This window comes from Anthonomus grandis, chromosome 7, assembly GCF_022605725.1.
Source record: "Anthonomus grandis grandis chromosome 7, icAntGran1.3, whole genome shotgun sequence".
Lineage (NCBI taxonomy): Eukaryota > Metazoa > Arthropoda > Insecta > Coleoptera > Curculionidae > Anthonomus > Anthonomus grandis.
This window is the reverse complement of record NC_065552.1, coordinates 20,840,277-20,868,162: the sequence shown is the minus strand read 5'-3', so window position 1 is coordinate 20,868,162 and position 27,886 is coordinate 20,840,277. Positions and strand designations below refer to the sequence as shown.

Below are 27,886 nucleotides of genomic sequence, written 5' to 3'. Positions count from 1 at the left end.
GTTAATTGGATATGCTGTTTTCATGGCTAAGAAAGGGAACATAAAAATACTAAGAAATAGTCAACATTAAAAACAAATAATATATTAGGACTGTTTACTACCAATACCTCCTAAGTGCAAGAACCTAAATTGTGCAGGAGAGACAAAAAACGGTTTATCTTCATGATATAAATGTAAAAACTTGATTTTTTACTTGAAGTTATCATTTATGATTAAAATGTGGTTTATTTTATTTTATTTTTTTTTGAAAAATAGGTCTTATTATTTTTTTAGCAACATTTTAGAAGATAGGAGGTATTGGTATAATATTTACTATGAAGATAGGAGATAATAGTCTAATAGTTTTATTAGCAATGTTTACCAAGCATGATAAACTATGAAATTTAAAAGCCGGTATTAATTTATCAATTGTTTTATTATTCATTTTTATATGGTAACATGTCATAAAAACTGTGACAGTCTTCTGGAACAACGCTTTTAAGTTCCTGCAAGTGCTTAAACTTTGACTTCTTGATTGGAATTCTTGTTTTATTCAGTAACGAATAATCTGGTTCATCAGGTTTTTTTTTTGTCTCGAAGGCAATTCTTTCCATTCATCATCAAAATTACGTTTGTAGTCAACTGATCCATTTAAATTGTAGCGCAAGGCACGAAGGTCCGTAACCTGCGGTTCTTTGGGTTTATTTCTCCCAGGCCGAATCGTCGTATATCTTAACAAGTTTTTTTGTAAATAATCTTTAAAAAAATTAAGTCCTAATTTGATTACTTCATATGGGAAGGGTTTGGTTCTAGCCTCTTTGCTTGCTGAAATGTAATCACTTGGCAAATTGATATTCCGATTTTTTAGTTTCCGTTCAATACAGCTATGAACGTAGTCACACTCCATTTGAGTATGGCCCCGTTCAAGATACTTTTGAGACACCAGTATTTTATTTTTCATTGCATAAGTAAGCAATGCGTTTGATAAAACGTTGTTTCTGTTTTAGTATCCACACCCGTCTGAATAAATTATTATTGGCAAATTTCTAGCAGTACAATGCCTTTCCAACTAGTCCAATATACATGACGTAAACCAAGCAACTAAATCACATTCAGTAAACCAGTAGCAAGTACTTTGATGACTAACCACGTCATAAATTGTGAAGTTGGTATGTTAATTTGGTTTTAAAGAAGACGCTGCTGGCTTGAACAACTGGACAATACATACATTGTCCTTTTTCTGCCAAACTTTTATCACTTGCTTTCTCAGTACGTACCCTGTCTTTTCTTTTTATATGATCTGTGTATTTATTGTCACTTAGATTGTCAACTCTATTAGTAACACAAATATCACATTGATCTTTTTTCGGTTGGTAGAGTGCAAAATTGCTGTGATTAAATTCGTTATAAAATGTTTTACTTCAAAGAACGTGTTCGCCTGCAGTCTTGCAATGTTCTGAGTACAGGTCATAAAGTTGTTTTAATGACTTAAAAATTGGTTCTAAATAAAGTTTTGAAGAATTCGCTCTGTTATAGTGAGAAGGTAATTTTGGCAATTGTTTCAAAAAATCTTTTAAATAGTTAATGTCTTCGGCGTGGGGGGAATTTCTTGCACGATTCAAATTAGCACTTTCTTGATTTATGCTCATAGCATGGTCACCTTTCTTCGTCCAACTTTGTACCGTAAATGAACCTAATCCAAGGGTGTTTAAAAACAACGTACGACATACTGCATACTTACAATCTTTTAAAGTCAAAGAATAATTATTTGGTTCACCACGTCGAGACTTATTTAATGTCGTTTTCCGTTGTGTAACAGTTCTGTTAACATGAGAAATAACGTACATTTTTCTTTGATCCCAACTGAGTTTTGACCAAAAATTTGTAAATATACATTTTCTATCTTCTTCTGTGAACTTTTCACACATCCGTTTTTTGGATCTTTTACAACTATCAGAGTTACAAGCCGGACTAAATGATCGAGCTTCTCTTATTTGGTTGTGCTTCATTACTTCTCCTTTTGCCTTTGTATATCCCAAGTATTGTTTATCTTCCATTCTAAGTTTTTTATTTTTATTTTTCTTCCAATCAGATTGGACTGATCTATGTGTCCTTTTTCGTCCTTCATTCATATTTCCATATTGTTCGGTACCTGAAGCGTCGTTATTTTGTAAATCGGTTTCACCCTCTACTAATTCTTCATAAGGCATATCGTTATCGCTATCACTGTTGTCTGTGTTATCAGGTATATAGTCTGGATCGGGAATAAAGGTGTCACTGTCAGGATCATTATTTTCGCTTTCGGGTATATAGTCTGCATTGGGAATTAAGGTGTCACTATAAGGAACAATATCTTCGTTTTCTGGTATATAGTCTGGTTCAGATGTTACAGCATTAAACTGAATTTGAGCATCTTCAGTCTTTTGTGATAGATTTTTATTCTGATCATTGGCTTTACTTTCGATATCTGCATCTGGTCCTAAGCTAGATGCATCGTTGTGTTCTGAAATTGGTGTATGAAAGTCATTCTTAGCATTGCATCTGGGTTCTACATACGAAAGTAGTCCATTCTCTTCTACTACAAATTCTAGTGCATCCTGGTTTATAAAGTCAAGATTCATAATATTTAATAAATCATACTCTTGCCTGTTTGGTAGGAGAATTAATTAATGGAATGTTAATTAATGGAGAGTTAATTAATGATGTTTCTACATCATGGCGATGATGTAGAGCAGGATGCGGAAGGTCCTTGTTGTTGATCGTATACATCGGAGTTAAGTGTCGACTTGTCTTTTAACAATTACATTATTTTGCGTGCTCTGGCACCCATTTCTAAAATAAAAATTTTAATAAACAGCCAAAATAATATAAAGTATATAAAATTCTATAATTTATATTATTTTGTACTGACACCCTAAAAAGTATAAGAAACCTTTATGAGATTTGGCTGGAATTTAATGACGAAATTTTTTATTTTATTTCCCACACCTGCTATTTTGTTGTGCGGATCGTTTTATTTTCTAACTAGCATTATACCCGCGGCTTTGCCCGCGTAACTTAAATTCCTATTTTAGGCCAATACTTGACCCTGTGGTACCCCAGTTTTTATAAACTGAACTGGAACTGCAAAGTTTTGGAAAAATAGTTTCCTAGTAAGCAGTTTACCGAATTACATAAACATTTTACCCCGTACTTAAAATTCAACCCTTAAATTTTTGACAGTCCGTTTCTCCCCCCCTTAGCAACTGAATTTTTAAGAAATAAAAAATACGTATTAAGTTAATTTCTATGAAGATTCTGTGTTCCAAATTTCATGACAATTGGTTAATTTTTAACCGTTATTTAAAATGCAATCCTTAAATTTTTGACTCTTTTCACCTTCACATTTCACCCTCTTTGTGACCGAATTAAAAAAAAAAACAAAATATGTGTCAATTTATTTTCCATAGAGACTCTGTGTACGAAATTTCGAGAAAGACAATCGGATAAAATTTAACGATTTTGCCATAAGGCCCCTAACACCCGATTTAACCCCCTTAGGGGTAGAATTTCAAAAAAACCTCGTCTTAGTGGCACATGACTTTTTGCAAAGATGCTTTGTGCAAAATTTCATGTTTCTACGATTAGCCGTTTGGGCTGTACAGTGATGTGTGAGTCAGTCAGGGCGTCCTTTTATATTATAGATAATCCCTTCGCCAAATTTCAGCCAATTCTGTTAAATGTTTTCCTTTCCTATACTTTTTTAAGCTTTAAAAACCAACCAATTAGCGGACAGGATTAGAGAAAAAACTTTAGCTAGACTAAGATAGGAGGTATTGCTATAAGAGTAGTAGTAGTAAGAGTAGTAATTGCGATTATTTGGTTTTCTAGGAGATGTCTTCATTCAAACTTTCAAAACTAAAAAATTAATTCAGTGATTCTTATGGGACAAAAAGCATGATATTCAGAAGAATATTTTTTACAAATGTTGTTAAAGCCTTAAAGCAATTTAACCAGAAATTTTAGAAATATCGGCTATTTTAAGTATTTCATAATTGCACAATTTAAATTTATGATATCGGCCGGCAAATTTGCTATTTCTGACTGTACACATTAAAGTCTAATAAAAAGTAATACAAATCATTTAATTTAAGGTATAAGTTAATATTTTTGGACATCTCGTCACATTTATGATATAGGATTTGATGTTTTTAAAAAACAATTTTATTAATAATATTTCCACTAAATTAAATGAACGGATTTCACGAAAAGCCACCTTCACTACCACAATAAAGATGCATTTTTAGGAATATAATTCGCACATTTTAGTAATAATTTATTATTTGTTTCTAATTTTTTTTATTTAAGTTTTTTATTAAAAACATATTTCTGTAATCAAAAACATAAAAAGTATCACTTTAAGGTATTTGTCACTTTATTTACATTTTTACTGGTAATTTGTTAATGTTTTTCGGTTTTCTTATTAAATTTTTGTTTTTTTTTTCTTTTTAATTTTTTTTGCATTTTATTTTAACGTCTCGACGACAACTTTAATAATTTTACAAAGTGGTACATGAAAACTCTTCAAGTAGGCTAAACTTTTATCTTAGTCTCTTTGCGATCATTATTTACGATTTAATTGTAATTTTGAAGTAATTTGTTTTTATTTCTTAATTTTCTTAGTTAATTTTACTCTTAGTTTTAATAGTTTTTGTTTACCTTTCGATTCTAGCTTTTTTTCAAAAATATAAATTTTTAGGGTGATTGTTTTATTTCCTCCTCTCTGGGAACTTAAGTCGTCAAAGACTTTTAGCTGAATAACTGTTAAAATGGCGCCCATTCTAACAATAAAAATATCTGTTTTGGGGTTAAAAGGTAGAATTTTGTATAGTCTATTTAAAATGAATTCGAACGGCGCTAAAATTGGGGAACGGTCAAGAATCCACAACAAGGTACTAAAAAAATAAACAAAATATATGCGAACCGTCCTGGTATACTTTAGGCTGTCTGGCCACGGAATCACCAGGCTCCGGACAATGTCATTGATCATTCTGGAAAACGAAAAAAATGTGATAAAAAACTTAGAAAAATTAATGATAGCGACAAAAATGTTATTCGTCGCTCTATTTATGAATTTTATAGTGAAAACAAAGTTCCATCATTAAAAGACATTCAAAGAAAGCTACTAACGGATTATCCCGACTACAAATAGAAAAGTCTTGCTACATTACGTTGTGTGTTAGTAGAATGTGGATTTAAATATAAAAAGTTAGATAAAAGGATGGTTATTATGGAATCTCCTCGAATTGTAACATGGCGACAGGAATATTTAAAAAAAATAAAGGAATACCGTCAATTAAACAGGAACATAGTTTACCTAGATGAAACTTGGTATGATACTCATGATGTCGTTAAGGTTGATGATGTCGTTAAGGGTGGACGACACTAAAAAGTGCTCACTAAGTGGACCAAGTTCTCGCAGTAAACGTGTTATAATTCTACACGCAGGTGGTGGTAACGGCTTCATCCCCAATGCGTTGTTGTTGTCGGCCAAAAATATAAAGGATTCGTCGGCTGATTACCATGAGGACATGGCAGCCAATCTATTTGAAAAATGGTTTGCTGAGCAATTGATTCCCAATTTACCTGAAAACTCGGTGATTGTGATGGACAACGCGTCGTACCATTCGCGTTTACATAAAAAAATCCCAAATAATTCCACAAAACAGGATGAAATTCTTAAATTTATGGAAAGCAAAAATATGAGCATTCCACAAAAAGCCACAAAGAAAATTTTATTAGAATCCATAAAAAATGAACATTCTAAGAAAGAATACGTTATCGATAAACTCTGCGAGGCAAATGGCCACACCGTATTACGTCTACGTTGATTTGGACTTCTTTAAAAGACCGAATTAGAAAATATAATCAATCTCCATTTAACGATACTTTCGTATTAGAAACTATAAGGGCAGTTGTAGAAGAAATTAATAAATCAGACATATGGAGGAATTGTGTTCGGAGTGTTATAGAAAAAGAGAATGAGTATGGTATTTTACCTCATGGTAACCCCATTATTATAAATCCAAGTTTGGACTCCAGTTCCGAAGATTCAAATAGTGTTTTTTTGAGTTTTTTTATGAACATTTTAATTACTAAGTATATGGAATAATAATAATAAATATAATAAGTTTATAAATCCTCGTATAAATCATTTGAATTACAATATCCATACATCGCTTACTTTTACTGAATATAACTAGTTTTTATCTATACAGGGTACCTATTCAAATTTAAGTTCAATATGTTATAAGAAAACTACTAAAAAAATTATATAAAATATTAGCTAAATAATAAAACATGCGTAACATTACAGGCAATAACTATCCTAAAATAGAGTGATTTATGGCCATATGCACCGTTGTCTTTAAGCTCCGCTTTAGGCTTAAGCCACTGATTTTACATGTAAAATCGAAGCGGAGCTTAAATACCACGGTGCATATGGCCAATAAAATTTTAATAAATATAACCAATTAAGATGCCGCTTATTCATTGTGATTTGGTTTTTTTGCTGTTCGAATTCATTTTAAATAGACTATAAGTGGGAGGGGGAAATATAACCTTGTACATCACTTTAAAAAAATAGTAAAAAAAAAGAGAGCAGAAAAAATAAATGATATTAAAAAAACAGGAACAAAATTAAATAAGAAAATCACGAAACGCTGACACATCAAGATAAAAATAACGACTAAAACCTTGAACAATTATCGTAAAAAGACGCTTCTCATGTTGTTGTTTATAGAAAATGCTGTTTTGATGGGTAAATATAACGCCAGGACGAGAAGATCACGCCATTCAAACTCCAAAATCTCAAAACCTAATTGAACGATTTTTATGGGACAAAAAGTATGAAATTCAGAAGTTTAAACTAATCCAAGAACAAATTTTAGGAATATCCGCCATTTTATGTAGTATAATATCTGGCCTTTAAGGTGACTCTATTAAAAGTCAAAAACATATTGGACTATTCCCATCTCTTTTTCCGCATATGAGCAACCACGAGTGCAAAATAAATAGCTATCATTAATTTCCTTATTATACCTTCTAATTTTGATCATCATTAAAATCTATGCTAATCAATCAAGTTTGCGGTTACGAAGAGTAGATCTCTGTACCTGATTAGCGTTCCGTCTCACGGAAATTACTTTCGATCATTTTCTTCGATCTATCAGATTGTTATTTCCCAGACTGTAGATAGCTCAAATAGAGAATACAAATTCGCAGACCACCGTAGTTAGTAGAGACCGAGTATCTAGCGGTCATTTTAAAAAATACGAACGCGTCTTGCCGAAGGTACTTTTTAAATCAATGATAGTACCGAGGGATAATCGAGTTGCAAACAAGTGGAGAATAATGGTGTAATTGCTAACGCTCGAAGGTTTTATGAGGACGAGAGAGAGAGAGAGAGAGAGAGACAAGAGTTAAATTACCTTGCGCATAAGTTTTGATTTTTTTGAATATGCATTCATAAAATCACTCAGTAGTAAAATTATTGTTTGGTACATGGAAAAGTGTAATAGTTGTTATTTCGACGTAATAATTATTATTTCCTTAATAATGAGATATACATATATTTATTCTGGCATGCAGATTCGAGACGCTTTGCTTGGCTTGGCTCGGCTCGGATTGGCTTGATCTAGAAGCTCATACTCGGTGCAAGTTTTCCTAATAACACATAATCGATTTATCTGATATGAATTTTTTTTGTTTGTTTCAGGATGAACTAGAAGCTCTGAAGCAGAAGCTTCAGAAAATAGAGTTAGAGAGAATTGCCTTTAAGAATGATAATGATCTTCTAGAAGCGAAGGTAAGTTGAAACAGTAATTTGTCATAAATAGAGATAAGACACAAAAGATCGAAAAATTTAAAGAGTTATTTTTCATTGGTCAAATAAAAGAGTTAACGCTTTCTTAAGAGACACGTGGAGGTTTTTAAGAAACTCTTATTAAGTTTTACCTATTGACAATAAAACCAATAATTGAAAATAAATTTCATTATTCCCTGATACTTATTCAAAGCCCCTCTACTAGCACTGAAATAAATAACAAGTCTTAATAATATTTTATATAAAGATGTTCGGCGTTCCTTGGTAACAGTGGCTAATCTCCCTCAAGGACAAGGATGCTCTGATGGAAAATTAATTTACAAAAAAGCAATCCGTAGCAAACCGCAACGAAACTCGGCTTTGCACTCACGTCATTTTCACTGAAGAGATTGAAATACAGAAAGTGAGAAGTGTAACGAATTCGCTAGACGCGTAAAAGCGGGCATAACAGATCGTATAATGGCAGCATCCTGGTAATTTTTTTTAATTACCATGTACCTTAAATGAATGAGTTAACGATTCTCATTTTAATTTTTTTTCCATGTTTTAGATGTTTTGATTAATAAATATTATAGTAAAGATGTTTTTAGTATCTACAAGCACTTTAGAAGATGATTTTTAGTAGTCAGTACTAGTCATTTCTATAAAATAGAAGTTGCAAGAGGCTTGAGCATGTCCTTAAGTCGAGAAAGTTAACCGAGTCTAGGTTGGGCTATTCCCAATGTATCTATATACATTTATTCAAAATGAGTTGCTTATTAAATATTTAACCGACAATTGAGCACAACTGATCAATAGCTCCCAGGGTAGACCATTCACATCAAAAACGTCAAGGGTATTCTTTAGATAGAACTATTTCTCTCATTCTGTACCATTGTATCTCATTGTATACCCAGGCTCAGTGGTATGAATAACTTTTGAGAGGTCAACTTGAAGTTTTACCACACTTTCTTATCCATTAAGTCTCTTAATAATTTTTACCAGAGTTTCAAAGAACTATCTCTCCAGATTACCAGAGCTTCTTCCAATCTTTCCAGAATCTTTCCAATAATCCTGACTAACTTAATGGAAAGGAAATAAATTGGCAATGGGTTTCGGTGGAAAAATAGTGGTTGCATCGACTCCAGCTGAGAGAACTGTGATGCAGATCTACAGTTACCACGAACACCCTTATTATAAATCTGAACCACTTTTCCAATAATCCCCAACGAAAAATCGTAAAGAAATAAATTGGGTAATGGATTTCAGTAGAAAAATTTGAAATTACTTATTTTGGGCCTCTGTCGGTCCAGAATCCTGATAGCCATATATAAAGGTAGTTGATTCTTTCCAACGATCAATCCATATTATTCTTGACCATGCTTCCCAGAATTTCCATAAGCCAAGAGTGCAATAGACTGTTGGGCTTTCCAAGTTCTTTTCTGGCTTGACCAGGGCTAGGACCAAATCTAGTTTCTGTTCTTTGAGGTGAATTTCTGGGAGGATTACAAAACCTGATATGTCAGTTGCTACTTCCTTATTTATTGGCTTAAATTCTGATCCTTGCTTCTACTGGGAGTCTTTTGATTGATCTGTCCAGAATTCTTTAGAAGAGGTAGTAGCATTAAACTTTAATGCTTCAGAAAGCTGGCTCTCTCTTAACTTCTTCTTATATTAATTATAATATAAGTATGAATCGAACAATACAAGAGCTATTCCTCCGAACTTTTCCAGCTTAGTGCAGCTCAGGGTCAGTGGTATCAAAAGTCTTTGAGAAGTCAAATTAAAGTTTTGCCACACTTTTCTCTTCTCCAACTAAGCTTGTCAACAATTTTAAATTCAGAGTTTCAAGGAACTGTCTCTCCAGATTTCGAAAAAGAAACAATTTTTATTTTTGACTCAATCGTAAGAAAATCAATTTGGAAACGGATTTCTGTGGAAAAAATTGGAATTGCATCAAATCTAGCTGAGAACTTATTTGGCCATGCCCATGATTTTTGCTCTTGTCCTTGCAGAATTTTTGTCACGGTTTAAAAGATCCATTTATTTGTTAGAAGAAGAGCCATTTATTTGTTAGGCAGAAATCCAAATTGGTTACTTTTTACAATGTTGAAATAACAAATGATAGGGGTTACTGCAGACAGTTTCTCAAAGCTGTTTGGCACAGAAGATAATAGCGCTACAGGTGTACAGTTACCGCGGACGCGACTATCCTCCCTTTTTGTAACTTCCAACAAAAAATCGTAAAGACATATATAGAGATCTCATTGACTCCAGGTAAGAACTTACTTGGCAATGCCATGACGATTCATAATAACCTATATTGAATCATGCTTTCTCAGATTGCCGTAAGCCAAGAGTACAGTGCAATGGATCTGCAGCCTGCTGGTTCTTTCTGCAGTTCTTTCCTGGCTTGACCTGGGGCTAAGGCAAGATATAGTTCTAGTTTTTCTAGATAAATTTCTGGTAGGATCAGAGAGTTGCTACTTTTTTATTTAATGGCCTAGATTGTGATCCTTTCTTCTACTGAAAGTCTTGATTCGTCTGCTCACAATTCTTCAGTAAAGATAGTAGCATTTAAATCTCAATGTTTTAGAAAGCTGGATTTCTTCCTTCTTAACCTTTTTCTATTCATCATATTCTCTTCGGTCTGGCTCATCCCACTTCTGATTATAATAAATTGAGATATTATTCCATCCTAATTATCCCCCTTTTAAGAAAAAAATATCACCAAGAAGTTGAATTACCAGGAATTATAGAAAAAATTTCACTAACTGAAAAAAAAACTTGGCAATTTGTTTATTTTGCAGGTTTGGTTAAGTTTTTTTTTTTATAAATGGCAATTAACGACTGAACTGACACATGAAAATATACTGGATTATGATTAGGATGCATGAAGAATTAGATGAAAGAAGAAATTGACTTATTTGATAACTGTAACGAGGCCAAGATGATACCAGACATGGAAAATGAATATGAAGTCTATGATGATGAATTGCTTCTAAGGAGAGAAATATTCAAAGTTTGACAGATGGATTAACGGTGACAATTGACAGATCTGACAAATGAAAGAAGTTGAAAGAATTCGTCCATTATCTCAAAGAGACCTACGTAAGTGGAGAAAAAATAAAAGCCCTAAGTCTGGGTCTCTAAATGATTTTTGGGTTTTTATTTTTTCTCTAAATGATAGAAGGCTGAGATTTACTGTGATAATTATACAAAAACTTAAGATTTGACAATCGATAGACGAGACAAATGACAAACGGTCGAGATGTACAAATTTAAGAGTTGACAAATGAAAAACGCGACAACAAATGCCAAAGGGTTGTGAAATACTATGACAGATATACAATAATATATCAAAGTGTTTGCATCTAATGACTCAAACATTTAAGGTTTAACAGATGGCTTGACGTTGACAATTGACAGCCGTGATAAATGGCAGACTCTTGAGATATATGATAGTTGTACAAAAGCTTAAGATTCGACAATTAACAGATGAGACAAATGACAGAGGGTTGCCCAGTAAAATATATCAAATAATAGTTGATAAGTGACAGATGGTTGAAACGAACTATCGAAAAACTATAAGAAAATTTAATTGATACTTAAACATGACCATAAGGAAGATTTATATATTTTTTTAAGGATTTAATTAGTTTTTAAGCCAGCATTTAGTGCTTTAATTTTTATGCATATCCCCCTTTGATTTGCCCCATAAAATTAATTTACAACATGCGTTAATTGTCTCCTGTTATTTATTGCACCTGTAAAACTGTTAAATTTGCGAACAAGGGGTATTAATTTTCTCACATAAAACGTACCGGAGTTTGGTTACTACTTTATTCTTTATAAGGAATCAAGAACTTTAAGTGAGGCAATAAGCAGTCTTGTCTGGTAACTTTCGATGCGGACGAAGGGAGAAATCAGAAGTCTGTTTTATGTCTTCAATTTGTTTTATTTTGAAACGCACGGATTTTTTTTCGTATACTGATGCACTTGGTCAATCCATTTTAATTTTACAATGACCGTTCTTATTTTTTCCTAGGAAATTATCGCGGAATAGTACGCAAGCTTTTCATAACTCAAACGACCATAATTAGTTCGGAAAACACTGAATAAGGAAATTAAGTCACCACATAAATACAGACTATTTACCGCCTAGCTAGTAGGCAGATATCAATAAAAAGCGAGTTCCCGTGTAGATGGGACAAAAAGTGCATAATGTATTCAATTGCGAAAGATTAAAGACCTGCTGCGCTTAAGTCAACAAGATTACGTAACGGTGGTAGTAATTTTCATTTTAATTTACGTTTTTTTAATTTGAGATTGAATAGGGATTTAATTAAAAAAAACTATCGGGTAATTATGAAAAAACTATGTACTAATAAATACAAGATGTGTATGAGACGTACAACCCTAAAACGGAATACCATACATATACCTGTTCGGCAAATCTTAAGTTAGGGAGTACTTGAGTGTGTAAATTATAATATGTATCAAACTTACAATATAAAGTCTAATTCTCACAAGTTAAAAAGAGAACAGTAACTTTAATTGAGAACAATTTCTCTTACTTCCCTCTCTATTAATTAATTTGCCTTTTTGATTTTCTATCTTCAATTGCAGTAATTGAAAACATAATATCTATGATTAAATTTCAGCCCTAAAAAATTTTATGGCGTTTTCAAATCTAGCCTAGCTTTATGATGCCTTGAATTGCAGTAACAACTTGCTAGTTTACTTCTAGGCTGAACTTTCGCATGCAAACTTTTCTTATGTGTGTCAACTTATCTCTAAACTAGATTGGTCCTATTCAGATTAACATCTAAACGGTTGACATCTTGTATGAGAGAGTTAATGAAATTTTTTCTCAGTCGACCAGTTTGCCCTAACGCTACGGTGTAAAGTCAAGAAGAAGTTTTAAGATTTAATTGTCGAAACAGTGGGCTGCCATGGCAGTTGTGCATATAGGTCTCCTGATGGACCCGTCATGCCCAGGGGGTTACCAGAGCCCAACGGCCTTAGAGACAGCGATAAGGCTCTCTGGTCTGAAGGACTTAAAGTCACTCGGTACACTGAAAGTGTTACCCAAGTATTTGAACCTGGCGCGCGTAAATGCTGGGCACTCCCCGACTACATGGTCAACGGTTTCATCCTCCTCACAGCACCATCGGCATTCCGGGTTGTCCGCAATACCGATAGTATGGAGATGGCTTCTTAAGTGCCAGTGACCGGTTAAAAGACCTGTCACTAGCCGAATTTCGCGTCTTTTTAGGCGTAGTAGATTTTTGGTGAGACAGGCAGAGGGCCCACCTATGTGCGCTTTGGCCTGTCTCATACCAGGGGACTCAGTCCATCTTCGGTGGGTCCACTTGTCCAGCAGACCCTTCATTGACGCGACCGCAACGCATTTGGCGATACCAACTATGGGTTCCGGCCCCATCGGCACATTCGCGGATCCCAGTCTGGCAAGAGAGTCCGCTTCCTCATTACCTGCGTGGTCTGCGTGGCCAGGTATCCAGATGAGCTGGACCCTGCAGCCAACCTGTACCAGTTTTTTCAGGACTTTTATGCACTCTAGTACAAGCTTGGAGCTTACCTTTGCGGCCGTGATATCCTTAATGGCAGCTCTGCTGTCCGAGCATATTGATACGACTGTATTGCAGTGTCCGCAGCTTAGGATTTTCGGTCCGCATTTTAAAACAGCGAATACTTCGCTCTGGAAGATAGTGGCGTGTTCCCCCAGCGAGTATGCCCTACTGGTATGTGGGATCCCACCACAAAGCCCTGATCCAGCTCTGTTATTCATTCTGGAGCCATCTGTGTATCAGATAGTCCCCCTATTTAGCAATGCAGGTCTGTTGGAATGCTGTCATTCCTCTCTGCCTGCAATGTGCGTCACGAATCCCTCGCAGTCCACAGTCACTGGAGCCATGCAGTCACTGCCCATCAGAAGGAGAGGACATTCCTGTATCCAACCGGTCTCGCCAGCACGTAGTTCGCCGAGGACGTATAGCCTGTATGCAGTCCTCATTGCCTCGAATTGCACAACGAGGTCCAGAGGCGGAAGGCTCAGCAGAGTCTCAAGCGCTCTAGTTGGCGCCGTCCGCATGGAACCCGTTATGCTGAGACATGCAAGACGTTGGATTCTGTCCAGTTGAGCTTGAATTTTCGCTTTCTCCGTACATGGCCACCAAGCGATAGCCCCGTATGTGAGAAGAGGTCTCACAATGCGCGAGTAGATCCAATGGAGGATCTTAGGAGATAGACCCCAGGTATTGCCGAAAGCCCTTCATTGAAGTCTTCTTCATTCTGGTGTCTGCATGATCGTACCAGGAGAGTTTGGGAAAGTTTTAAGATTAATAGTGTAATTATGCGAACCTCTATACAAAATCAGTGGATAAAGTTGTCGTACTCTTTTTAACTTAACGCTTTGGCTATGATTTTCCGTTGGGGTATTTCGCACCCAAGAGAGAAAGTTGCCAAGGTTGTATCCTTGAGAATATTCATTGGTTTAAGCGATTTTAAACGCTTCCTTCTGATAAATTTAGAGACTATCGGAACCCAGAATGAAGTTTTATGAGCGGCTCGTGTATTGCGAACCTCAAAAGGGAAAAATTAAAACTCGACGGGAAAAGTTAAATATTGTATAAATGGAAAATCGGTAAATCAGTAAAATGTTATCGTTCTCTCTTTAACTTAAGGCTTGGCCTATTATTTTCTATGGGGTATATTTGCATCCCAGAAAGAAAGTTGCCAAGGGTGTATATAAGCCTTAAGAATATAATAGCATGGTACAATCAGATCAATTAGTTAAGTTTCACTACCATCCCAAGTGTTCTATGGCGAAGCAAAACCAGTGATAAGCCAGACTACCTATTGATAAGCTAGAACCAGGTTGAGGAATACTTTGCGTTTATTCACGCCAAGATTTCTCTTATTTACTTCACCCTCCTGCCAGTAATAAGGGAAATATTAAAGGGAGATGCTAAAAATTAAAAAATAAAAAAATTAGCAAAGTGCTACTAAGTAGAGTAGAGTTGTATTTATGATCTACGAATTTTATTGTAAATGACATTCTATTTTTGTTTCCCAACAAAAATTAATTCATGAGAAAATATTGGACATAATTCAATTTACAGCTATAGAGCGATATAGAGTGTACACGTTTCGCTTATTTACTTTAGACTTTGCCAGTAATAGAGTGTTAAGAAACGGATTTGGTAATTTAATTTTAGGTCCTACAAATTTGTCCAACGTCAGGACGAAATTTTATGACTGGTTCGCGTATTGTGAACCTGAACAGAGGAAATGATCGGGAAATCGGTGGAAAATATAGTCTCTCGTGGACTCTTTTTAACGTAAGGCTTGATCTATGTTTACCTCTTGAAGTATTTCGCACCTCAGAAAGGAAATTGCCAAGGGTGTATATAATCCTTGAGAATATTTATTGGATTAGGCGAGTTTGAACGCTTTCCCCTGGCAAATTTTGAGATTATTGAAAGCCAGGACGAAGTTTTATAATTGGCTCGGATATTGCAAACCTCAAAAGGGAAAACGCTCGTTGAATATTGCGTAAATGGAAAATCAGTGAATTAGAATAACTTTGTCGTTCTCTCTATAACTAGGCTTGGCATATGATTTTCTGTTGGGGTGTATCGTACCAAGACGAAGCCAAATCTTGGGGTACCTTTGGGTGTAATGTAGTTAAACTAAGTAGTAAGTTCATCAACAATTTGGCATGTCTCATACGAGATGTGATATCTGGTACCAAATCTTGAAGATATACAGAGGCAACAGTGGTAGAACATATGACGATTGACTTTCAGCTGACACAGATCATTTGACAGATACTCTAAACATTCCTGGAATAATTATAGGCCTTACTCTCACTTTACTCACTAAGAATTTAATGTATTTTCATAAGTCCCACTGCGACTGAAACCACCAACTTATTTTATAAAGTTTCATTGGATCAGTGGATTGACTGTATAATAAAACAAAAAGAAAACGATGAAACAGCACTTTGTCAAACATTGATAAACGAAATGCTTTTTCCTGTTTGCTCATCTGGATTATTCTCCAGATCTAGCTTGTGCTCCAGTGACTAAAGGCTGTTTACACACACTGAAAAAGATGCTCAAGGGAAAGTTTTAGCATATTTTTAGAGTTGAGCAAGGCATTCAACACCGTTAATTTGAAAAAGATCTTGGAAAATGTGTGAAAGAAATAGGACGTAATACATTGAAATGGTCGTCAGGAATTTCTTTTTCAGGTACTACTCTAATTAAGTGAGCATAAAAAAGCAGTTGGCTAGCAAGCAGTAGCTCTTTTCTGGTTTGCAAAATACAATTCCAAACAAGGAATAATCAACAATAAGGTAGGCAACAAAGAGGATCAATATCTACCTCTATACATTTCACGGCCTACAAGCCTACCGTTTTTCTTTGTACGTCTTACCACCGCTGCATTGTTTAAACTTACCCACCGAGGCCTGCTCAGATACATTTTTATTATTCGAATGGCCCTTATCTCTCAGAAACTACACGCCATAACTACTCTCACGTGTCCCATTACTTGCCGACACCGTATAATGCCCGGTTTATACGGAGCGTTTGCAAAAATTCGCAACTTTACGACCTCCAGATTGTATGCACTCCTAAATCGGACAGTTAGAACATTATTTTTATCTGATTTATCTTGATTTTAGTGCGGGTTTGCGTGTGCGTCCGCTTGTTTTTAAGGAGTGTCCTCTTCTTCTTCTGTCAATTAATACCATCTTATGTGGCGTTTCGAATGCCATCCTGGTTCGGTTTCCGCCAACTGTGAGAATTTTCGTCCCGTTTTAGGAGGCGAATTCCGATCTTCCGAGATTTATACCTTCTTTATATGAGTAAAACGGTTAGATGCAGCGAGATCTATGTCAAGTATTACAAATTATTAAGCCGTATTTGCCAGTGTAACAAGTTAACCAAGACAAGTGATAAACACTGAAGTGTCTTATATATACTTCACTGCATATAAATGTATAGTTCCGCCAATGATTATCTATTTTTTTTAATCTGAGGGCCATAGACCCGATGTTTCATACTTTTTACAATCATTCAATAAATATAATAATCACAGTAAAAACTGCAACAAGACAAGCACAAGAGAACCATTCGTTATTGTAAAATAGGAGTTACATAAATCTCTATAAACCAGATGACGCCTAGCAGGTCATCAAAAACCCCTATTTCTGCAGGTGAAGATAGAGCCCTCTAAGTACCCAATGATATTAATGCAAATACACAATTTGGTCGACGAACTCCTAAGCAGGAGTCTGTCATAAAAACAATACTGGAAATCTTAAAGAAAAATCGAAAAACACTCTTGGCATACAAGTCAGTACATAAAATATAATTTATTGTATACACCGAAGCACATCGCCAATTTCACATTTTGGTTACGGATTCTGTACCTGTAACAGTACCTGTAACAGTACCTGTAAGAGTCTCTGTTAAAGGAGTAGAGGATATCTGCCCAGCCCAACGAATCAACGAGAACAACAACCTCGTCAAAGGTCATTCGCTGCCGTTCCAATAAATATTAGTACACCCGCTATCGCATTAGCATCAAGACCCTTTATGTTGATTGCGCAAAGATTGACGAGGTGAAGGTTAACTCAAGCATCCGAGTTTGTGGCTTCTTGCCAGATGCAAGCTCCTGGAAGGTCTAGCTCTACCTTTATGTTTATTCTAGTAGAACGGGTGTGCGTCATTATGAGTAGAACGACCTCCTTGATACATATGTTCAGAAGCGTCAGACATAGCATAACTTCCAAAGCCCTGGTTGGTGTGGTTCTCATTGTTCCCGTATGTTAAGGCAATCTATCTTGTGGACATGTCTAGTCGAATTGTGCTTGATCTACTTTATGGCCCATGGATATATCCTAGATAATAGCACCGTTTGTTAGCATATAGGTCTTTTGATAGATGTGTAACTATATAACCATAACCATATAACTACCCTTAAGAAGAAGCCCCAGGTATTGCCTAATATGTGCCTCACTGCGTAGTTTGTCTATTTTCAGACCTGGGTATTTATTGAGAGCTTTCAAGAGTCTTGCAGCATCTTGTCTCTATTTTTATTTTACAACCTTTTTATTTTGATTGATGTATCTCCGATAAAGATACTAGGCCTTTGCTGCTCTGGTATTTTTTCCTTTTTCTTTTCTTGACTCTGCCTTAAGATTGTCCAGTCCTTGCACAGCTAGAGTTTCTTGTTCAGCCCCACCAAACCCAGGTTTTATCAAAATTCTGAAATCTCCCCAAAGAGTATGACTTTTTGTATGTCTTTATGACGGCAGTTTGGATGCTAGTGGCGTGCTTTTTCTGATGATTAATTCGACCATGGTAAAATGTGGCAATTGGAGAGATCATATTAACAAATAAAGTTAAAAGAATAATTCAATGGATGAAAATGTGAAACCTTAGAGAGATAATTAGGGCTCTACATCAAAAGAAGGAATAAAAAACGACGTTGACATTGTAAGAGCTGGAACGAGAGCCTATATGAGATTTTGTTATATCCTAAGAGAAAGACTAAAATTATTCTGTACTTCTAAAGAACCTCTGAGGTTCTACCAATGTTTTAAGGTTCCAAATCGTATTACACTGGACCAGACCAACCAAAAAAGGCAAGACTTTGAGAAGACCGATTTAGGAAGGACCAAGAGTCAAGAGTTACATCAGAATATTTATTAAAAGATTCCCATTTACTAAGAAATATTTTTATCAGTAATTTCACAAATATGCACTCACAAATTTTCATAAAAAGGTCCTAGGTACCCCGTTTTTGGGCTGATCTAAATGTTGACCCTGATCGTTCCCCAAGCTTTCCTGGAGTGTTCACAGATATTTGATGATCACCTAGAGTATGTTTTACTGCGCAACCTACTCTACGCAAACTTTCACAAATCTGGATCCAAAAACATCGTCGCTGAAATGCAGTGGCAGCAAAGGCCAGAAAGGTGGATGGAATTAGTTTACATCCCTCTACATAAAAAGGGAGCTAAAGGTGAATGTAACAATTACAGAACCATCGCTTTGATTAGCAATGCCAATAAAGTTCTACATTTTATACCTCAGATTTGTCCCAAATGAGCAGGCTTATGCGGGGTCGTGGAGCGCGAGATCAACTTTTGAACTTATGACAAATTAAAGAAGAAGAATATAGAAAAAGAATACGAGTACAACATACCAACTATGTTTTGTTTCCTTGACTACACCAAAGCCTTTGACACATACAATGGGGACGACTATGGAGCATCCTGAGTGAGATCCCGAAACATATTTATGATATATATGTATAAGTAATAAAGCCCTGTAAGACAAGAATAGAGTACACGTACAAATAGAGGGAAAACCCTCAACAGATTTCAGCATCGGAAAAGGCGTGCAGATAAGGCTGCATTCTTCTCTCTATTGGAGTAAAAAAAGAGTTGAACCTACGATATATAAATGACCTGATAGTTCTGGCATAAAACGAACAGAAATGTTGAAATACGTCAACGAGTAGAAGCTGCTAGTCTGGAATCAGGCTTACGACTAAAAAGAACCAAATCTTGTCTGTAGACTGCGAAGAAATGAGACTTTTGACAGTGCCAATGCCACTTCGACTCATCCACGATGTAGAAAAGAGGCTTCGAACCAGAAATCAGGCTAATGATTGGAATGGCAAAAGAAGCTTTGGGTAGACTAGTTAGTTGTTAAAATCTGGAAAAATTACAATATCTTAAAAATGAGCAAGATAAGACTTCTCATAGCGCTGATATTCTCTATCCCAACCTATGGATAAGAATCTTAGACGCAGCATTCCTCAAGAGAATAGAAGCATTTGAAATGATATGTTACCGTAGGATGTTGAGAATCCCTCGGACAGCTCATACAACAAATTTCTCTATACGCAGAGAACTAAATATTTGGGATCATGAAAGATTCCTCCCAAGAATCCATAGACGCATACTTAAATATTTCGATCTCACTATACGGAAGGAGGCGCTGAAAAAAATTGTGATCCAAGAGAAAGTGGACAGCAAAATAACAAGAGGCAGATCTCCTGTAAGATTGATAGATCAAATCAAGGACCTTACAAATATGTCAATAGCAGAAGTAATGAGAACCAAAGAGTATAGAGAAGCAAGGCGAAAGCTTGTGAAATGAAGTTTTGTTTGAATGTTCATAAAATATCCTGTTGTGTCCCATATACATATACAACACGATTGTTTCGATACTAAATATAAAATAAAACCAACCGACCGATTTAATATGGCTTATATCCAGACCTATATTCATTATGCAAGAAATTGATGCCAGCAAGGACAAATCGTCCATAAAATAGAAGCGATACTAATTAAAATAATGCACTGGAATTACTTAAGTAATGAGCGGTTACTCGGATTAGGCTAATTTTAGTTCGTCCACTAGTTTCGGTTTTTCTGGTGGGTTTTTGGACGCGCTCCCAATCAATAGGCCTACTATAGCAGAACTCCAGAGGTAAACAATCTGTAAAGAACACCGTGTCCCCATTATACAACTCGTCTGCCAATTCAATTGCTTGATAACCGTTCTTAAAGTCACTCCCGAACTAGTAAAACAGCATAGTGACGGAAAGTATTATGTCACTCGCTGTACTACTGCTTTGTTTGTTTGTTTGCCAACTATAAATATAATTATAAGCAAAACAAGAGAAGCAACAAGAGCTCATTTTGCAACACTTAGTTTTTATTCAATCACGCCTTCGCCTGGATCCCACATCCAAATTCTGGCCTGTTTCCAAGTTTTAGGATCCGTAAACGAACGCCGCGGCATTGTATTCAAAAACCCAAACCGATCTGATCAGTAGCGTTAATACTCCCATCGGCTCGCGATATTTTCGAAAATCGTTTTTTTTTTAATTTTTATTTTTTGTTTTTATTATTTTTTCACGGAATGCGGCATAGATCTTAAAACAGTTCGACTACAGTTTTGGATAAGAATTTAAAAAAAGCTACTCATACAAATCATTGAAATGCCCCTACTCCCTTCGAATTACACACCACTAACCATCCCAAGAGTTACAAAATCCACATTTTTGGAACCATATCCAGCATTGCGTAATTTATCAAGTGACTACTCTGCGCCCTCGTATTCCTACTCGAACTTATCTGGGCTTCCACCCCCGATTCCGCAAAACCAAAGAAGATACACCCCTTCACGAACTGCTGGACTTGACGTGCCAAGTGACAGAAGACCAGTAGCATTCCAGCCAAGACCATTAAGAGGTTTGGCCTTATGTGTTAATGAAAGCCCCCGAAGTTCTTTAGCCAGATCTCCTAGCCCCAGCCCAAGTCACTCAAGTAAATATAGCATAAGAGCGTCCACTTTACCTCCTCGAAGAGTATACCCTCAAAGATATGAAACTGATGAATCGATTGAAGAGGATGATGTTCCACCAAAAGATGACTCTTCTGTGGTTTTCGATGCCAATCTTACGTTTGTACTAGGGACAAAGACCAAACTGAGACAGAATCTTACTCCAGTTCCTGCACATTTAGAAAGGGAAACTGCCTCAAATGAACTCACAAATAAAATATCAAGTTTCCTACAAAGAACTGATCATGTTATGGACGAGTGGAAGAGAATGGGGCATAAAGAAGACGAACAACATTCATTGAGGTTAAGAAAAAGCAGTTCAGGAAGGTGCATGGGGAGATCCAGAAGTGCCACGAATATAATGATAAAAGGGTTCCAGTACTTTAGTAGGGCAAATAGTGTTAATAGGAGCTCAGTTGCCAGAGATATGTCCGAGGAACGAAACACTGATACTGAAATTGACGAGGTTAGTAGGTCTTTTTGTTGGGAAAAACTTGATTGTTGATTTTAATTTTATTATCTTAATCTGGTCTAATGTTTTCTTTGACTTCTCTAATGCATGCGACAGGATATGGGCGAGGTTAATGGGTTTTATAATGAAAGAACTTATTGGCAGTATTTTTTAAATACATATCTCACTACAATTTTAATTATCTTATCTTCAGCCAATCTAGTATTTTCTTTGACTTCTCCAAAGCAGGGAAATTTTTTGAGGTTAGTGGGTGTTATCATGAAATCAATTAAAACTAAAAATATCGGCGTCGGAAAAGTTTTAGAAACGCTCTAAGGTCATTGCAAGAAAGTTCTAAAAATACCACTTGTTAGTTCTATCAAGTGGTTCATTACTCAAGCAAGGCAAAGCGAGTGATATATTCTAAAAATAACGGTCATTTATGAATAGACACGAGAAAGTAAAAAAAATAACATTTTTGTTGATTGATGATGCACCATATGAAAATAGAGAGTGGATCTCACTGCTTGTATTACTTAAAAACCACATACACATATCATTCTGTTTACCCATTTTTCTCTAGCTATACATTTTCTTAATATAAGGTGAAGGTAAAAAAGGTCTTATTTCTCCAGAAAATTCCTATTTTTTGTTTAATACAAATACACTTTTAAAAAGTTTCTTTAAAAAAACATACACCCGACAATACAGTTAAAACGAAATGGAAACAATCTAAAAATCATAATAATTGTCATTTCTCTTTAAAGGGAACAAGCGGAGGCACCTAGTTAAAACTTATATAGTTTTATATAGTTTTATAATATATATTTTATATAGTTTTATAAGTTTTAACTAGGCGTCTCCGCTTGTTCCTTTTGAAGAAAAATGACAATTATTTTCTGGAGTAATAAGACCTTTTTTTACCTTTACCTTATAAACAAAACACCAAAATATAGCCATTACTCTAAAAAAAAACTTAATAGGGTACTACTGACTTAATTTTTTTTTGAGGCCTCCATGAGGGTTTTGCGACAAAATTTCAAAGGATATATGTCTCTAAGAAGCTTTTATATTGGTAAAAATTCACTATGACTTTGAATAAAAAATTATTGTTTTAACGATTCCAGACCACGCGTCGCATCATTTAAAACAAAGCTACTTCGCCCTAAAAATATACGATTTGCAAAAAGTATTAACTTAAAAGAGGTTCAGATCGGTTATCTGGAGGAGTATGGGCTAATGGTACAACAAAGATATAACTGCTGAAACTCGATTTGCAGTAATTTAAAAGCGATAAGAATGAGAAAAAGTGTTATAGGAACGAGAAGGACAAAATACTTAATGAAAGATAAGTAGAATTTTCCAACCTAAGAAATGACCATAGAATGCCGAATGTATAGAATATTGGTGAACACAGATTAATAAAATTGGAACAATTATGTTTTTATACTATGGCACACATTTAATAGTCTGCAGGTTCTGTGTCAGTTTACATACAACTAAAAATTTTTTTGCAGATTCATTCTTCGTATCCATCCTAAATTCGACCCTGAGACCGAAAATCATCATTCACTGTCAAAAACGATTGATTCATTGAACCATCCATTTGAGGACTGAACCAAAGCAAAACGGTTGAATATCCGAATGATTATTAGTATAATTATGACGAATTTCTGGATATCGTTTCCAGAGGTCAAAGGCAGTTAGGGAAAAAACCAGTTGTCTTATAGATTTTTATCTTCTTGAGCAAGCTGTTAAGCGTAAATAGATTCTAAGTTACTGACATAAACCTGAAGTTAATGGTCCTGATGAATTTCTGAAGCCTCACTTAGAGTCCTCAGAGGCCAAACAACTAGAAAATGGCAAGAATTCTTGGACTAGATCTAAAGAGCTTGAGCTCGACTCATCCTTCTCTAAATTAAATGAAGTATGTTTTTACAAAATATTAAAAATTCTCATGGAAATTCTAACTGGATCTGATATTCGTCGTCATGGAGGACATGAGAAGCAATTTAGGAAATTCAGGATTTGCTCTTGATAAATGACTACTTAATTATTGAATGGATTCCATTGATTGGAACTACTCACCGAACCAAAAGTTCACTTAATAATCTTGATGGATTTCTGGAGCCTCACCAAGAGTTATCACAGGCCAAAGAATTTGAAAATGTCAATAAGCCTCTTCTGTTTCACGTATATAGGCTAGGTTTAAAGGTCTTAGCTTATATAATCCTTCTTTAATTGAAATGAAGAAATTCCTTGCAGAATATATAAACCACTGAGAGGGTCATCAGTTCACTTAGGAATTCTAACTATAGCTGATGTTCGTGGCCAGGGATGAGGTCCTTAGATGCAATCTAGGAAACTCAGGATTCGCTTTCGAAAAACGAATATTTAATGAATGGATTTCGAGGATTCGAAGTACTGTCAGGGCCAGAAGTTCACATAAGAATCTTAATGGATTTCTGAAACCTCACCAAGTTATCAGAGGCCTAAAAACTTGCTAATAAGTCATTTTAGTTTTGCGTCTTGCATTAGGTGTAAAGAGTTTAAGCTTTTTTTATTCTAATCTAAATTAAATGAAGAATTGCCTTGCAGAACATCCGAACTTCTCGGAAATTGTAAGTGGAGCACATTCGTATGCACGAATGCCATTCTGAGAGGCAATCTGAGAAACTCAGAGTTCGCTCTCAGAAAACGATCGATTAATGAATTATATATGTTCATTGAAGGTACTGAAATAAACCAGAAGTTTACGTAAGGATCCCGGTGGATTTCTGGAGACTCACCCAGAGTTATCAGAGGCTCGAGAACTTGGAAATGCTAATAAGTTATCTTGGTTTCGTTTCTTGGATTAGGTGTAAAGGCTTACCTCATGATTTTCTTAAGAAAATCGAGAATTTCCTTGCAGAACACTCATGCTTTCTTTACTCAAAAGTATTGCATCGTACGCAGAAAAGGCACAGAATCAAATTTGCTCCTAACTGAAGGATGATTTTAGAAATAATTTGTTTTGGAAAAAGCAGTGGCGTACCATTTTTTTAAGCAACTTCAAACGTTAAAAATCATTGGTCCAAAAATATGGTTTTTGAACCTATTTGAAATTATGTTATCTTTCTTTTCTTGTTTTTCTTCTTTTGACAGTAAGAATAAAAACGTAAGAAAATAAATTTGAATATTTTGTAAAAATATTCTTTGGCACACTCGCAAAATATTCTAGCATATAGTTTTTCTTTGATCGGGATTCGTGAAAAAAATACGTTGTGCAAAATTAGTGGTGTCATCGGCAAATAATGCAGATCACAGTGGATCAAAAATAAAGCTTTGAAGTATTAATAGTTCTTGTTACTTAGATCTGTTAAATAGTATTTACCAAGATCTGTCACGTAGCTATGAAATTTAAAACAATTTCACGGAATCCATTGACATTTAGGGTAAAATTATAAATCAGGAATGTCAAAAGGAAAATGCTCCAATATCCAGTATATTGCATCCACATTTTTTAACTGACTTACTTTTCCTTTCTTTCAGTTACACTGGCTTAAATAATAAAATGTTAAATTATTTAACAACATAACATAAAACAGTATTTACTGTTGCTGTTTTGGCTCGAAATCAACCGACCGGTTACATATGTTGTGTGCATTAGCATTTTATTATTGCAGGTCGTTGGCGGCATTGCTATTAGTTCACATCTCGTTGGCACGATTTCAAAAAAAAAAAGATCATTGGAAAGACCTAAATCGTCAGTCACAAACCTTGGCATATAAATTTATTAATATTATAAACGCGCGAGCATATTTAAAATAATATCGGTGGTCGATAAGCTTTACGGTGGCAAATTATGTATTATGTATGCGTTTAATAATTTCATGTTTTTGTTTTGCAGTTAAGCGAAATGACGGCAGATTTGGCAGAAGAGCATTCTACGGCCACTCTCGCAGCTGAGCGGCTTGACGCAGAAACTTCAGAAAGGTTACGGCTCGAGAAGGAACTTTCCGAGTCCAAACATAGAAATAAGGAGTTGCAACAATCATCGGAACGATTAGAGTTAGAGCTACTATATGCCCGCTCAGATTTGAATGGGATTTCTGAAGAAGACGAGGATGGAAGTGAGTATCAATGGAAGTAAACACTTGGAAACTGGAGATAACAGAAATATGTAGAGATTTTCAGTAAAATGTTTATAATCAATGAATCTTCTGCTATTAGCTAATTTCTGTTCAAACTCGGAGCTCACATCAGTACATCTGGTGGACTTAAATCAGGTGGTTTAGCTGGTAACTCAATATAACTTCTTCGCTATTTGTCGGTGTCCAGTGAAATGAAGCATTTCGCAGCATTATACAGGCAGACTCTTTAGCCTGTTTCATATTAGGCCTGAAGGCCATTGGGACCGTTCGCCTAAATCCTTTGATACTACACAAAATCGCCTAAATCCCTACACAAAATTTGAGCTTTCTAACTTTTTTTGTCTTGGTACAGGAGCTAACCCCGTTTTACGCAGGTAGACCGCCCTCTTAAGGTTGCGCGTTGTCGAACTCTATCCAGTTGCACTCGAATTATTTATTGCTTTCTGCCCGCAAGGTCACTAAACGATAGGTATGTGTGGAGAGGTCTAACAATAGAGAAGTAGATTTAGTGTGTAATTGCACCTGGAGAGGTTGGAATTCAGTTTGATATCTAGAGATCGTTGCATCATGGATTAATGCCTAATCTGTCTTCATTATGAGGCCCTGCATTATGGTGGCGTCCTTTCCTGGGAAAAGGTCATCAGCGTAGATTTACCTTTGACTTGTGTTTAGAGTAATTTTCGTGCATTTTCGCGTTTTTTCTCTGCTAGTAATATAAGTTATGGCATACGTATGGTACCTTGAAAGGAACTATTATATTACAGGTTTAGTAGTCCAGGATTAGATCCTGGGCTGAGCATTTTAACCCAGTTTCCTCATATTTAGCTCAGTCATTCCATAGAACCCGTGTTGCTAAATGTAAGCTTTTGAGTGCATTTCGTACTATGGTTTTCTAACCTAATAATATATTAGACATAATACTATTGTTGAAATAGAGCATTGTTCCGGAACGTTCGCCAACTTTTCACATGTGTCCCGAGATGTCGCCAGGTGTACCCCTCGCGCGTTCCATTCTCGTCGCACCTTCGTGTCTACGTAACGGACGAGATGATTCCAAAATGTTGAAGAACAGTCGGTATATTCGAATTTTGATTGGCTTGTTGAAATGTTCACCTCTTCATATAATTTTTTTAAGGGTTTTCCAAACAAGGAACTCAACAAGGAAAAATTGGACTTTTTTTTTATAAAAATCCCTATTTTTTTAGGATTTTCAAATTTTGGAATAAGCTTTAGTAATTTGTACGTAGCATATCTGATGCCTTAAGTAATTTCGCTTTAACTCTTTCAGGCACAAGATTTTTCCCCGTTTCTAGTCCCATGTTGCACAGATATACTAAAAGTTCTGATTTTTTTAGTTTTCTCAATCATAATTGAACTAATTCATAAAAATTTAAAGATTCTTATATATTTTTTTTAATGAAATATCAGTTTGACAGATGTGTACCACCGTGCAACTTGAACTAAGGCTAGGAGGCAATTATGAAAAATAAAAAAAACGATTATTCTACAGAAAACGAGAAGTATTTTACTAATTGATAATCAAAATTAGCAATATCTACTTTGTTTTGTGATATTCTTGAAAACAGTCTTTAGATTTGCCTAAGCATAACGGAACTTTACACACTGTACAAGACCATTCAGTACGAACTTGGTGGATTCTGGTACTACATCTGGCACATCTTCGTCTTGTAGTCCTTACAGGCTGATGATCTGATGACGTGAAACGCACTTCGTCTGGTACTACTCTTTTTATTTTCTTGAAAGCTTCCGATTGCGTTTCATGATCTGCACTAATTTGGACGTATCGTTCTACCAATAACCCATCCGAACTCATCCCAACTGATCCCATCAGAACTCATTGAATAATCATATTCACCTTGCTTCAAAAGTTTATCTTCAGTCATTTTTGGAAGATGTTTTCTGTTCGACTGAACTGTACGACATGAATGCCCCGTTCTTTGAGAATTTTCAATAACATATACGAGTTGAAAAAGTTATCGAAGAAAAGCAGGTGATTTTTTTGTTGGAGATCCTCGGTAAGTCTAAGTATTACGTTTTCCCCTAACGAATGTTCCACGTAGTC

At 35.5% G+C, this 27,886-nt stretch overlaps 2 protein-coding genes across 9 annotated transcripts in view; one reads left to right on the top strand and one right to left on the bottom strand.

The window, feature by feature from the left end:
* The window catches only part of LOC126738415 (unconventional myosin-XVIIIa), a 563,322-nt gene that overhangs the window by 499,264 nt on the left and 36,172 nt on the right, over positions 1 to 27,886 (top strand). For 7 of the 8 annotated variants that reach the window (XM_050443741.1, XM_050443745.1, XM_050443744.1 and 4 more), the window contains 2 exons: positions 7,736 to 7,825; positions 25,560 to 25,782. In XM_050443741.1, coding sequence (XP_050299698.1) covers positions 7,736 to 7,825; positions 25,560 to 25,782 — 313 coding nt within the window. Of the gene's footprint in view, positions 1 to 7,735; positions 7,826 to 20,700; positions 21,686 to 25,559; positions 25,783 to 27,886 lie in introns of those variants that run through there. The other variant, XM_050443748.1, reaches the window with a different exon arrangement.
* On the bottom strand, positions 1,203 to 2,758 carry LOC126738418 (uncharacterized). The gene is made up of 2 exons (XM_050443752.1): positions 2,311 to 2,758; positions 1,203 to 2,250 (listed from the first exon to the last, which is right to left on the bottom strand). Exons 1-2 carry the CDS (start codon positions 2,598 to 2,600, stop codon positions 1,401 to 1,403), a joined length of 1,140 nt encoding a protein of 379 aa, XP_050299709.1. The 5' UTR covers positions 2,601 to 2,758; the 3' UTR covers positions 1,203 to 1,400.

Bases quoted from the DNA above. Each gene is read 5' to 3' on its own strand.
- LOC126738418 (XM_050443752.1), bottom strand. From the start codon at position 2,600: ATGAATCTTGACTTTATAAACCAGGATGCACTAGAATTTGTAGTAGAA. The intron at 2,251-2,310 runs CTTAATTCCCAA...TGACAGTGACAC, and splicing joins ATTGTTCCTTATAGTGACAC to CTTTATTCCCGATCCAGACT.